Source organism: Schistocerca gregaria, unplaced genomic scaffold (genome assembly GCF_023897955.1).
Source record: "Schistocerca gregaria isolate iqSchGreg1 unplaced genomic scaffold, iqSchGreg1.2 ptg001195l, whole genome shotgun sequence".
In the NCBI taxonomy this organism is placed as follows: domain Eukaryota; kingdom Metazoa; phylum Arthropoda; class Insecta; order Orthoptera; family Acrididae; genus Schistocerca; species Schistocerca gregaria.
Genome location: NW_026062521.1, coordinates 12387 through 24811, shown reverse-complemented (window position 1 = coordinate 24811; position 12425 = coordinate 12387). Strand labels below are relative to the sequence as shown.

Genomic DNA, 12425 nt, shown 5'->3' with positions numbered 1-12425 from the left:
TTGTTCGTCTTCAGTCCAAAATCATATCAGCCATGACAGGCTCTTCTTTTTTTTTTTTTTTGACATCGGGGAACTCGAAGTTTGTGTTGCCTGCTGGCACACGAGCCCTCTCTCTACTCTACCTTTTTCTTTCCAGGCGCCATGAAGCCATGGGGCGTCTGCACAAGCAGAATGTACTTGACGCCGAAGTACGTGGCGAGGATGAAAAAAAGCACGTAAAGTCCAGAACACCAAAACCAAGGTGGAAAATAGTAATCCCAAGTGTACTCCTTGTCCTCGTCGGCCTCTAAGAGGGACCTCGGAAATTGGGGCTCGAAGGCGGTAGACGAGGTGAGCACGGACACGTAGTTTTTGCAGTTAGGTCTAACCAAACTTTCTATCTCTTTCACGAGTGGGAGGTAGGAGCTCAGAGATGCGAGTTGAGCAGTTTCGTCACGGGGGAGGTTGAAATCGTCAAAAAGGATCAGCACGTCCAATTTTTGGTCGGACAGTATGTCCAGTTTCGACTTGAAGTCTTCGATGCGGGGTAGAATCTGAATGTTTGCGTGTGCAGGCGGCTGATATGCGGGGGATGAGAAGCTGTTCAAAAGCAGGATTTTGCCGTCAACTTTTCCAGATGTCGACAGTTCGTCCAACAAGTCTGTGAACATGGTCTTGGCGTCCTCTGTCGAACGAGAAAGCGAAACAAAAGGAATGAAGACCCTGTGGTCGGTATTGCGCAAACTTTGGGATAGCTCACTAAAGACCGACGCATGGCGACCAAGGTGGTCGGAGCGCAGCTAGAGAAGGAGAAGAATGGTTGGTTTTCCCGAACAAAGAAACTGTCAAAAGAACCAAGGCACAAGAAGACGTATACGTACGCCAGACTTCAGATACAAAATAGCGAGCTCCGGTTTTTGTTGATCGTCGTTGAATATAGCGGAAAGGGCCTCGTTCTTTTTAAAAAAAAAAAAAAAAAAAAAGAGCGTATTTTTGAGTCAACCAAATGGCGAATGTGTGTTATGTATGGGATGCCGTCGAAACTCGAGACGTATGGCACAAAGGGAGTACGCAAATATGTACCAGCTGAGATTGCGACTGAATTACGCGGGAAAAAATAGGAATGAACTGCGACTCATGGTTCACGTCCAAATCGACTGTATCTTTGACGGAAAAATAACTTTTCATAGCAGCGAGACCGCGTCGTTAGGATGAGGTTCAAAGTTGGGGACAGGTTTAAAGGCCTTTCTCGGCGGCACCTCATACTCGCTGTTAGACCACATGATCAGGGGGACATTGGCGGATTGAGTGAGGCTCACCAGAGCCAGCAAGGCAATCGAGAAGAAAAGAATGCACCAACGCATGGACGCATTCAAGTAAATAACAACAGCAAATAATGTGCTCAACTCATATAGAAACAGAGGCGTGTATAAAACCTAGACAGTTCTAGCACATAACAAAAAGAACAACAAAAAAATTTGCTCAAAATTAAATAGCAAGTTTTTCATTTTCTTGATAAAAAAAAGTGGCGATGTGTCTCAGGTTAATAATATGATACCAGGATAGTACAACCTATCAAAAAACGGTCACTAACGAGCACGCCAATTGGCGACACATGGCCTAGAAAATCTATCAAGCTCGCCCCACCAAAATTCGAATATGGACCTACAAAGGCCTAAAGAACCGCTCAGTCTGTCTAGCCTTGTTCAAGTTTTGTAGTGTTTATAAGATAACAGTTCGCCTAGCTTCGTGAACAGCTCTTGAATATTTTGCCCTGTCTTGCTTGACACCTCTATGAGCAAGCAGTCGTTCTCCTTTGCATAGTCCTCCGCGGCCTCGTGCTGGACTTTGCGGCTAGATTCTAGGTCTATCTTGTTGCCACAAAGAATGATGACGCAGTCAGGTACATTTTTCTGTATTTCGTAGAGCCAGGACTGGAGAGACTGGAAACTATCAGGGTCCGTATAGTCGAAGACCAACACGGCGGCGTCGGCGTTTCGATAGTACATTGGCGCGAGTGCGCGATAGCGCTCTGAAGAGGTCAAAAAAAGTAAGCAAGAGGTGGTTCAAAAAGAGGGAACGCGCTCTCGAAGGAGTGCCTAGAGTGACTCACCTTGGCCGGCCGTGTCCCAAAGCTCAAATTTGATAGTTCTGTTGTCGATGTTCATCGTTTTTGTTAAGAAGGAAGCGCTTGAATATGTACAAAATGGTGTGTGAGCACGTTTACGAATTCGTATATAAATTCCTAAATTGAGACGGACCCGATGGTAGCTTCAGTTCCATCGAAAAAGGTGTCTCGGCAGAACCGAATAGTTATGGACGTCTTTCCAACGCCGGATTTTCCTAGAAAAACGATTTTGAAGTTGTACTTTGATTGGGAGCTTCTATCCAAGTGGTTCGACCATATTTGTGGCGTATCCTTGGCTGCCGTATGTAATCAAGTTAACGCTATGAGAGACGGGGGCGTGCACAGGACGGCCCGCAGAAAGCGTCTGTACCCGGTGCACTCGCTGAGAGGGAGGAATTATAAAAAGGGGGCTGACCGGTCTCAAGTCCCCTTACAGTTCTCTTTTTGTGTATGGTATATACAGAGGTGATTTTAGGCTGACTGTACCTTTTTCTCGAGACCCTCCACACCCCATTTGAACAGATAGATGGTGATCAGGTTAGAGTTAAGAATCAATTGACGGGAAGGCCGGAATCGCAGGAATAAATTTGAGGGTTCCTCATAATAATGAAAAATGTAATCGATGGCGGATGCGAAAAAAAACATCTTAAAAAAACTCTCAGGTCCACGCGGGTGTGTGAAGGCGTGTCACGTATAAAGGGAGTAATAGCCAGAATAGTTGAGTTCGTTGGCGAAGTCGAAGAGGCCGTACGCGGTGGGGCGGTGATGGGACAGCTTGGCCAGGACGGTCAGTGTGAGCATGTGTGTGGCGTGAAATCTTTCTGACAATTTTTGATAGGTCGTTGCCCAGTGATCGCAGGAGCGAGAAAGGGGCTTACCGAGATGGCTGGGTTGAGGGCGGGATACGTCTGGAGTTGGTTGGGAGGGGGCGAGCGACGTTTTGTCCAAATGAAGAAAGTGGCAACACATGTCGTTGTAGGTCTTAGAGAACGTGATGGCCAGGTTCAGGATGCGGTCGATCTGTCCTTTGAGGGCCTTTAGTTGGGCGCTGGAGAAGCACTGGTCCAGCAGTTGATCGACGAGGGAGATGTGCCGACTGACGAGCTGGTCGAGGTCTGAGGCGTCGTTGGGGAGCAGGAAGACGCGGGTGGAGGCTCGAAACGCCTTATCGGCGACATAGCTGTGCAGGTGGGCGACAAAGAAGAGCAATTTTGAGCGAAAGAGGTGCATTTGGTGAAGAAGGGGGTAGAATTCTGCGGTCGTGTCAATTTTGGTCAACATTCTGAAGGGCGTTCCCCTTTCGAGAGCGAATCGAGACAGTTGCAGAGAGGTGAAGAGGGTGGATAGTTGGTTGTATCGCGTTAGGATGGGGGGGACCAGGAGGGTTTGAATTGGCCATTTCGCGTCGCATTGAAAGTGAATTCGGTTGGCAGCGAAGATGTTTTTCAGGGCGCTCGGTTCGTTCTCGCAGAGGGTGTTTTCCTCGGGGGGGGCGCGCGTTGGCGAGGGGTCAGAGGAGACGCGGGCACGAATGCGGAGCGAGAGTTTCGACGCGGTGTGCGCGTTCAGAGCTGGTTGCAGCCAGGCGTTGAGGTCTTGTTCGGTGACGGGTCGGCTGTGCCAGAGGGAGTCGAAGAGGCCGAGCAGATAGACGTCTTGGAGGGGTTTTTGATGGAAGCAGAAGAAGGCGTGGATTGCTTGGAGGTGCTCGGCCAAAGCGCAGTGACTGGCTAGGAAGTGGTGGAGCTGAATGCGCGTTCGGTCGTAGAAGGCGGTGACAGAGGCGGCGATGTGGGAGGAGATGAGCGCGGACGTCGGGACGCCGAACGGCTTGATGAGGGAGAAGTCAGTTGACAGAAAGTGGGTGGAGGTCGGCGGCGAGTCGAGGGCGAGGAGGTCGCGGTTGGTCGGAGCGCGGTCGTCGGAGGGCGAGATCTGGCTGCAGGGCGCTTCGACGGGTGAGAGGGGTTCTGGGAGGCTGAACCAGCGCGCGGTGAGCGCACAGGGCGGGGAGGAGTTTGGTTTGGCAGGTCGAATTGTGTTTTTTTTGACAGGATTTTTTCGAGTGACGGGCGAGTTTGGGAGACGAGATGGGGTTTGGCTAGAGGGGTGAAGCTTGAAGGAGCGGAGTATGCGATCGTAGATGTCGTCGACGAGGTTGAGAGTGTTGTTGCGCGTCGTCTGGCTGGAGTACTGAAGTTGTCGAAGAATGACAGACATTTTACCGGCGGCGAGTATTTTTTCCACACACGGCGCTAGGCACTTTGGACAGCGGTCGTCGACGCGGTATTCGGGCGAGTGAGGGGTCGAGGGGGTGGCGCGATCGCGGGGGGGGCGAGTGATGAAGAGGTCGCCGTCGCCGAGGGTGCCGAGGCACAGCCAGTGCTCTAGTTTCTTGAGGTAGGGTCTCAGGGACTGGAAGAAGAGCCAGAAAAAGAGTCGGAAGTGTCGGTCGTCTTCTAGTCGGTCCAAGCGGTCGAACAGGGCGTCTAGCAGCGAACAGCTGAGCGCGGTGCGCGCGTCGAGGGGGGGCGGTTTGCGAGGGGTTGCCGGGTCGAGGGAGATGACGGGGTCGAAGGCGCATTCGCGGAGGAATTTTTCCAGAAGGAGAAGTTGTGTTTTTTGTGTGGACGTTTCCAGACTGAGCTGGACAATGGTCATTTGTGGGCGTCGGAGCAGGAGGGCGCGGAGATCGGCTCTGGTCCGGCGCAGGTACCGGGACAGGGCGAGAGCAAGAGAATACAGGACGGTGCCGAACGAGAGCGGAGGGCGCAGACAAAGGCGGGTCAAGTTATCTAATTTGGTCAAGATGGTGGCTGAATTTGTGAATTGTTCGATTAAGTGCGCTGAGGTTTTCAAAGTGAGGTCCACGAGTCGAGTGGGGCGTCTTTGGGACCACTGGGGCGAGCGAGGGTAGGCCGACAGTCGATCCAGAGTGTCGATAGCTAGTGGCTCGACGAGTGGTCGTTTTTCGCACTGAAATTGATCGCTCGAAAATCCTGCCAGCATGTGGACGATGCTGTCGACCAGGAGCGGTTCTGGGGGGACGTGGCAAGGCTGCCACAGAGCGCAGGAGTCGGTGGGGGGTTCGGCGTTGGGGCGCGAGCGCGGCTGAGAGGAGGCGCGTTGCATTGCCGGGCGCGATGGGTGGTTTTTGGACTGGGTGCCGGGGCGAGAGGGAGAGTGGGCGCGTAGGAGGGGAGGGGGGGGGCGGGGCCGAGCGCGCTTTATGAATTTCGCTTTTTTTGATGCATAAAAAGGGGGGGGGATCGAAGGTCCAGCGGGGTTTGAAAAAAATGGTGAGACCGAAAAAAAAAAAGTGGCGATAACAAAAAATAAAATTTTAACTGATATGCGTTTTGCCCTGTGAAGATTCGTTTGGGGTTGGTTCTGGGTTTGCGTCGTCCGTTTTTGCTGGTTGGGTGCTCGTCGTCGGAGCTGGAAACGGCGGGGTACGGGGCAGAACAGGATAGGTTTGGGAGGCGAACGGGGCGCCCAGCGACGCAGATTGGAGCAGACTCGCATAGGCGGCGTGGAGTCCGCTTTGGTCCATGATGACAGGCGCGTTGGTGAGGTTGGGCGGGACGCCTAGAGGGAGGTTGATGGGATTGAGCAGAGGGAGTCGGTTTTCGAAAGAGGGAGGACACGGCTGCTGTGGAAGCGGGTTGGCCAGGCTTTGGAGCAGAGAGGCGAGTTCGGGCGATGGCAGCTGACTCGATTGAAGGCTGTTCGTGATGCGGCTGAAAAAGTCGGTTGAAGAGGTGAGTTGGCTACTTAGGTCTGGCGGTCTGTTCATGGTGGTAATATTTTTAAACAAATCTGAACTGAGATCTGCTGGCTTATTGGGGACGCTTTGAATAGAGGTGCAGTCTACGTCTTTAGGCGTAGCGGGAGATAAAGCGGCCGATTTTTGTTTCTTGGGTCCTCTTTTTTTGGGTTCGGTCTTCAGAGTTGGATCAGGCGACGCCTTCGCCGCGGCGTCTTCGAGAACCTTTTTTCTTTTCTTGGCCACCGCTCTTTTGGCGTTTTTCTCCTCATTTTCTTTGTCCTTGAGCAGTCGCTCCTGCTTTCTCTGCTCTTCCTGAAGCCGATTGAGGTCCTCGAGATCGACGATCACCACAGTCGACTTGGGCGCGGACGGCTCGCGCCGGCGGCCATCCGCGTCCGCGAAGGAGAAGGAGGGCTTGGGCAACATCCCCTTGCTCCCTCCGAATCGGTCTCGACTGGGAAAGGGCAAACTCGTCAGGGGATTCCTCGCACCGCCGTTCTTGGAGTGAGCCGCCGCGTGTGCGGCGCCGCTCGACCACGCGCCGCCGTCGGACTGAGGCCTGGGAACGGCCTTCGCCTTGGCCGACGCGCAGGTCCTCTCTCGTATCTCCTTCCATCGGGGAGTCGTCTTCTTCAAAGTGAAGTGCGGATTGGGCCCCGGCTCGACGGAACGACTACTCTCCAAATAGGGGGCGTCCAACGGGTAGTACTCGAAACTCTTGGCCTGCGTCACTGCGAAAAAGGAGTCGCGTAAGTCCGTGTGCAGCCGCCAGATCTCGCCCTGTTCTCCACAACCATTGCAAAAAAAAAAAAAAAAAAAAAAAAAAAACATACACATCGATAAAACGCTTTTGATGACCTCGGCCGACGTGTCATTCTCCATGAGCGCATCGTAGTTGGCTCGAGCCCCCTCAGGCAGGAGCATGGTCGAAATCAGCGAGCTGATCATAGGCAGCCATTCGTCCGAGTCTTCTCTGGCTAAACTCAAAATTTTTTGGAGCTGGCTTTGCAGGTCCCTCAGCTGGTTTTTTCTCAGCGACAAAAACATGGTCAGAATTCTCAATTTGAGTGTCGTGTCGGAACCTATCAGCGGCCAGTAACTCAGGATGAAGTTCAAAACGTCCGCATTCACGGCATGGACGATCCTCTCGCCCTGCCAAGGGGCGTCGAGCTTCGTGTGGAGCCAGAGCTCCACGTTGTCCTTGCCAGAGAACGACGACATACTAACACTGCTGCGCAGGGCCAGAACAGATAAATTGTGTGTGTTTTTTTTATATTTCATTTGTCGACGTGCCTCAAAACTTATTTGGCTCTAACGGCCTCTACAATGTAGATTTCAGGCTCGAAAAACGCGGCGAAAAACACGAGAGGCTTTCGAGACATGTCCAAAGGAAAAGGCCATGTAATTAATAACAACCTGAATGAGCACTTGGCCCTGCTGAGAAAAACCACCTCCAAGGCACCCAATGTCCGGACACTCCAGGCCTCCTGTCTCCCGCTATGGTCGAAACACCTGGAAACCGGAGACGCGGTCGTCTCCATCTGCCGAGAATACGTCCAGCGCTCGAAGGACAAAGACCCTACAAAATTTTTCATGGTACGCTTTTTTTTTTTTTTTTTTTTCGCCCTCTCCTCTCGGCATCGCGGAGCCAGGGGAAGGGAAGAAGAGGAGGCGCCTGACCTAGGTTTTCTGTTCTCTCTCGCTTCGCGGCTCAAGAACGCACTGGGCGCTTCAGAACGGGGTACGGCCACGACGCGCATTGTCTGCGCGGCACACTTGCACCGCCTTCCTTTCGGCAACCCTGAATAACACGTTTCGCTCACTCTCTTCTCGCGCAAGCCTGCAAAGACGCGCCAAGCCGAGACAAGTCGAGCCCCCTCGCCACCGAGGGCGGCGGAAACGGAGCGCCGGGGAAAACGGCCGCCGACGCGAGCTCCAACGCCCTCCGAGCGACCGGAGCGGCGCCTCGCGGAGAGAAGAAAATGGCTCGCGAAGCGAACTCGGAACGCGGCGAGCGGACGGCGCTGGCGAACCGGGACGACGACGTCATTTTCGCCGGCTCTCTCGAGGAGATAGACGAGCTGGTGAATCTCGGCGATCTGGAGTTCGTCGCGCCCGGCGCCGAAGGGTTCGCGGAGTCGAAGGAGAAGGGCGCGGCCGCGCACTACGAAGACTTGGCGGAGCTCGTAGACTCGGAGGAATGCGTCGCGGTCTACGGGAACGACTTGAAGAAGAGAACCAGAGAATCGGACGAGGCGCAAGTGAAGAGGTATTGCTTGCCCAGAGTCGGGCAGACGCACGACATGGCGACAGAGGATACGAGGATGGACGTGGAGGAAGAGCTGGGCGGCGGCGAAGAGTCTTCGGAGTCTCACAGGATGGAAGAGGACATTCCGTTCGAAGAGATAGAGAAAATTGAGCGAGATTTTAGAAAATCGGCCGCGGGTCACGTTCCTTTGGAGCTCAAGTCCCTGAGCGAGTTGCTGGATCTCCATGCGAGCTACTCCCTCGAGAAGCTCAACGTGGAGCAGGAGAAGTGGAAGGTGGTGGATCGGGGCAAGTCGGCGCAGCTGGAGAGCAGAGTGGTCGAGTTGCAGGAGGAGATCGACCGGGTTAGGTGCGAGATCGAGAGGCGCAAGTGCGAAGAAGAGAGTGGAGCGAGTCTCGCGAGGAGCAGGAACTTCGCGGCGAATTCTGGCCGACAGAGAGACGTGGAGGTGCTGTCGGGGGAGATCAGAGCGGGGAGACAAGGAGTCAGCGTCTTGAACAACGGGCCGGCCGAGACAATGGCGCCGGCGCTGCCGATTCACTATATTTCGGACGAGAGCTTTTCGCTGATTCAAGACCAGGGCTACGAGGACTTGGAGTGGGAGGAGGGCATCGGGATGGCGCTGAGCGAGGGAGGAGAAGAGGTCGGCGCGGCAGACGAAAGTTCTGTCGCGCGCCGCGGCGAAGCAAAGAGCTCGTTTGTCTCGGTGCCGAGAGGCAGTCAGACGGAATTCATCAAGATTCCGCCTGTGCGCGGCTTCGAAATAGAGCAGTACGACCCGATCACGTCGCTCAAGTCCAGGTGGCATTCCGAGGGGTACCCGTGGTCTCGCCAGGTCGTTTCCAAGATCAAGGAGGTCTTCGGCCACCATAAGTGGAGAACCAACCAGCTCGAGATTATCAACGCGGTCATGTCAAAGAAGGACGTGTTGGTGACGATGCCCACGGGAGGCGGCAAGTCGCTCTGTTACCAAGTACCCGCGTTGGTGTTACCCGGCGTGACGGTCGTCGTCGAGCCGCTGATATCGTTGATCGAGGACCAGGTGATGATATTGGAGGGCCTGGAGGTGCCCGTGGCGTTCTTGGGCAAGTCTCAGTCGGACCAGGGGTCCGCTCAGACGTACAAGGCGTTGGGGTCGTCCGACCCGAAAATTAAGATTTTGTTCGTGACGCCGGAGAAGCTGACGCTGAACAAGCGACTTCAGCTGATCATGGACCAGCTGTACGCCTGTCGCCTGCTGACGATGTTCGTGATCGACGAGTGTCACTGCGTGAGCCAGTGGGGCCACGCGTTTCGCCCTCGGTACAAGCAACTGGCCATATTGAAGAGGATGTACCCGAACGTGCCGATCCTGGCGATGACGGCTACGGCGACCCCGAACATCAAAACGGACATACTGAACATGTTGGGGCTGAGCGAGAACCCGGAAAACGTGGTGTGCTTCACTTCTTCGTTCGACCGTCCGAACTTGTACTTCGAGGTGAGAAAGAAGACCGACAGGACGCTGGACGAGATTTACACGTTCATCACGACGCAGCACCCGGACGAGTCCGGCATTATATACTGCTTTTCCAAGCGCAACTGCGACGAATTGTCGGAGAAGCTGAAGGTGCTGGGGATGAGGTGCGACCACTATTACGCCTCGCTGGACTTGAAGGTTCGGTCGTCGATTCAGAGAGATTGGATGGACGGAAAGCTCCAATTCATCTGCGCCACGATCGCGTTCGGCATGGGGATCAACAAGCCCGACGTGAGGTGGGTGATTCACCACAGCCTCCCCAAGAGCCTGGAGGGGTACTACCAAGAAGTGGGCCGAGCGGGTCGCGACGGCGGCCAGGCGGAGTGTTTGCTGTTCTACCGCGAGGCGGACCGAGTGCTGATGGAGAGGATGATACTGAAGGACCAGTCCGAGGAAGGGGAACACCACCCGTACCTGATCATCAAGAACAACAAGGACAAGCTGCACGAGATGGTCGCCTACATCCAGAACCAGAGCGATTGCAGGAGGGGGATGCTGCTGCAGTATTTCGGCCAGGTGAACGCTGCTGAGGGAAACTGCGGAAACTGCGACAACTGCCTGAACCCCGCAGGGAGGGAGGTAGTCGACGTGTCTGACGTGGCCAGGGCAGTACTGGAAGTCGTCAGAAAGGTGCCTAGGAGGCTAACCAAGGCGGTCTTGGTGAAGGTCATCGAAGGGAAAGGAGTGTTGGAGGAGGGCATCTCGGTCTCGTTGCCATCTCCAAAGAGGCCGAAGCACATCGTCGAGAGAGTGATTAGTCGCTTGGTGATCGACGGGAAGCTGAACGAGCTCTACCAAAACACGGCGTACGGCAACGCCGCCTACCTCACGCTCGGAACTCGTTCCAGCGTGGACGACTTCGTTCGCGCCGGGTGTCCCATGCAGTTCACGATGAGGATCGGCACGTCCACGCTAGCGTCCGCAGACGCCACGAAGAAGAAGAAGAGCCCCTCCGCCAGCCGATCGGTCAAAAAGAATGTCCAGCCGAGCGCCTCGACTCGAACTTTGCAGATTCGCGGCGGCGGAAACCAACCGCGCTCTAGCCCCAGAAAACCAAGCTCCGACAAAGCCCTAGAAGAATCAGAAGACGACGTCTTGATGCTCGCCCTCCCCGATCCTTGCCACGCCCCTGCGAGAAAGAGTGAAGACCCAAACCAACAAGACATTCGAAGCAAGCTGCTGGCTCGCCTGATGCAGACGCGCGCCGAAATCGAAGAGGAAGAGCGGCACGGAAACGTTCACAAAACCAGAATCGAAGTCCTCTATCCCCAGCACTTGATCGTGAATTTGGCCAACGCACTCCCTCGCACGCAGGAAGAAGTCGCCAAGGTCGACGGCGTCGGCAACACCAGAGCAGAAAAATACGGGACGAGGTTCGCTTACCAAATCGCCAAATTTTTGAACGAGTATCCTGAGCTCAAACCCAACGTTGTTTTGGGTACAAGTCCTTATTTCAAAAAATCAGACACGCGTTCCTCTGTCCACGAACCACTCTCTCGAGAGAAAGTCAAGAAGACGACAATCGTAACACCTGTCAACTTGGAAAATGGCGAGGACCACGCACAAAGCTATTCTCTCGATGCAAGTAGATGTCAGCCCGGCGGCGTTTTTATTCGCAAGCCGCCCCCCTTCTCGAAAAAGTCGGATAGCGTATCACGTCTGTAGTCTTCTCTTGTTTCTCCCCCCTCGACGGCGCTCAGAAGGCACAAATGGCTTATATTTTTTGTAGCATTTCCTTGTACATACTAAAAAAAAAAAATTTTAACTGCTAATTCTGGTAACTGCCACAGCTCATCCAGGGCGCCGCTCTGTGCTCGATCGGTCTAGGCCTCCAATTGGTCGTTTCGCTCTCTACGGGACGCGATGTGTGCTCTGGCGAAGCGGGCACGAAGCGCCTCCTGCTCGCGTTCGCTTTGCATTTTTTTTTTTTTTCGTGTTGTACAGAGAAAAGGGGCAATCTCCCCCCATCCCTCGCCCGTAGCGCGCGGCCTTGCAATGCACCCTCTCCTGCCGAGGGAGCCTAGAAGTATGCGAATCCACAGCCAGTTGCCGAGTCCCGATCGGAATGCTCCTTCGAAGGGCCGGAATTGCGCAGGACAACTGATCCACGTCTAGATTTTTTTTTTTTTTCATGATGCCACGTAAAGTTTCGCGAGGTATAAAATATGTGTGTGTATGCGACCCTTATGCGAAGGTGCGCGAGTTCTCGCAACCACATCTTCAATTTACGCGGCACTCTCTGTAACACGCATGCCCCACGAGCGAATCGATGGCGTGCACTTAGATCAAGTCTCTCTTCTCTACCTAATTTTTTTTTTTTTTTTGATACTATCTTACTTCTATCCATTCTCAACTTTTTCACTTTTTTCCCTCTTGAGCAATGAACCAAGAAGTCGTCGAAGTGTTCAAAAAAATGGACCGGCTGGCCGAGAACGTCCTAATAGAACGCCAACGGGTATGTATTGTCGTACACCCCTCAGTTGAGAAAACGAACCAACCTCTGACCCTTCGCAGTCCATTGAGTATGACAAAAAACGGCAAGCACTCCGAGAATCCATGCGAGAGCTGAAAAAGATATCTGCGCCCAGCACTGGCAAAACTCCCGCAACGCCATCTAGTCACAACAAAGTTCTATTTCTTTTAGGAGATTTCTTCATCAAAGTTCCCGTCGAAACGTCCATCAATTGGATAAAGGCCGACATGGATCAAATAGAACGAAATATAGAAGTATGCACAGAAATTCTGAAGACCAAAACGGAAC

At 53.8% G+C, this 12425-nt stretch overlaps 3 protein-coding genes across 3 annotated transcripts; 1 reads left to right on the top strand and 2 right to left on the bottom strand.

The window, feature by feature from the left end:
• Window positions 1-9: 9 nt before the first annotated feature.
• LOC126329584 (uncharacterized) lies at window positions 10-1437 on the bottom strand. The gene is made up of 4 exons (XM_049996176.1): window positions 1246-1437; window positions 1063-1159; window positions 861-935; window positions 10-779 (listed from the first exon to the last, which is right to left on the bottom strand). Exons 1-4 carry the CDS (start codon window positions 1341-1343, stop codon window positions 114-116), a joined length of 936 nt encoding a protein of 311 aa, XP_049852133.1. The 5' UTR covers window positions 1344-1437; the 3' UTR covers window positions 10-113.
• A 59-nt stretch (window positions 1438-1496) lies between these two features.
• On the bottom strand, window positions 1497-2702 carry LOC126329583 (ras-related protein Rab-5A-like). The gene is made up of 4 exons (XM_049996175.1): window positions 2594-2702; window positions 2241-2403; window positions 2093-2169; window positions 1497-2011 (listed from the first exon to the last, which is right to left on the bottom strand). Exons 1-4 carry the CDS (start codon window positions 2619-2621, stop codon window positions 1686-1688), a joined length of 594 nt encoding a protein of 197 aa, XP_049852132.1. The 5' UTR covers window positions 2622-2702; the 3' UTR covers window positions 1497-1685.
• A 4235-nt stretch (window positions 2703-6937) lies between these two features.
• LOC126329579 (uncharacterized) lies at window positions 6938-11436 on the top strand. Its single transcript, XM_049996168.1, has 4 exons — window positions 6938-7133; window positions 7209-7472; window positions 7593-7617; window positions 7716-11436. The coding sequence occupies exons 2-4, from the start codon at window positions 7257-7259 to the stop codon at window positions 11327-11329; spliced, it is 3855 nt and encodes a 1284-aa protein (XP_049852125.1). The 5' UTR covers window positions 6938-7133; window positions 7209-7256; the 3' UTR covers window positions 11330-11436.
• Window positions 11437-12425: the final 989 nt, after the last annotated feature.

Bases quoted from the DNA above. Each gene is read 5' to 3' on its own strand.
- LOC126329583 (XM_049996175.1), bottom strand. From the start codon at position 2,621: ATGGGGTGTGGAGGGTCTCGAGAAAAAG. The intron at 2,170-2,240 runs GTCCGTCTCAAT...TACATATTCAAG, and splicing joins GGAACTGAAGCTACCATCGG to CGCTTCCTTCTTAACAAAAA. The intron at 2,012-2,092 runs GTGAGTCACTCT...TGACCTCTTCAG, and splicing joins TTGGGACACGGCCGGCCAAG to AGCGCTATCGCGCACTCGCG.
- LOC126329579 (XM_049996168.1), top strand. From the start codon at position 7,257: ATGTCCAAAGGAAAAGGCCATGTAATTAATAACAACCTGAATGAGCAC. The intron at 7,473-7,592 runs GTACGCTTTTTT...TCGCGGCTCAAG, and splicing joins ACCCTACAAAATTTTTCATG to AACGCACTGGGCGCTTCAGA. The intron at 7,618-7,715 runs GTACGGCCACGA...TTCTCGCGCAAG, and splicing joins ACTGGGCGCTTCAGAACGGG to CCTGCAAAGACGCGCCAAGC.
- LOC126329584 (XM_049996176.1), bottom strand. From the start codon at position 1,343: ATGCGTTGGTGCATTCTTTTCTTCTCGATTGCCTTGCTGGCTCTGGTG. The intron at 1,160-1,245 runs GTATGAGGTGCC...TGCTATGAAAAG, and splicing joins ATCATGTGGTCTAACAGCGA to TTATTTTTCCGTCAAAGATA. The intron at 780-860 runs GTACGTATACGT...CTCCTTCTCTAG, and splicing joins TTTTGTATCTGAAGTCTGGC to CTGCGCTCCGACCACCTTGG.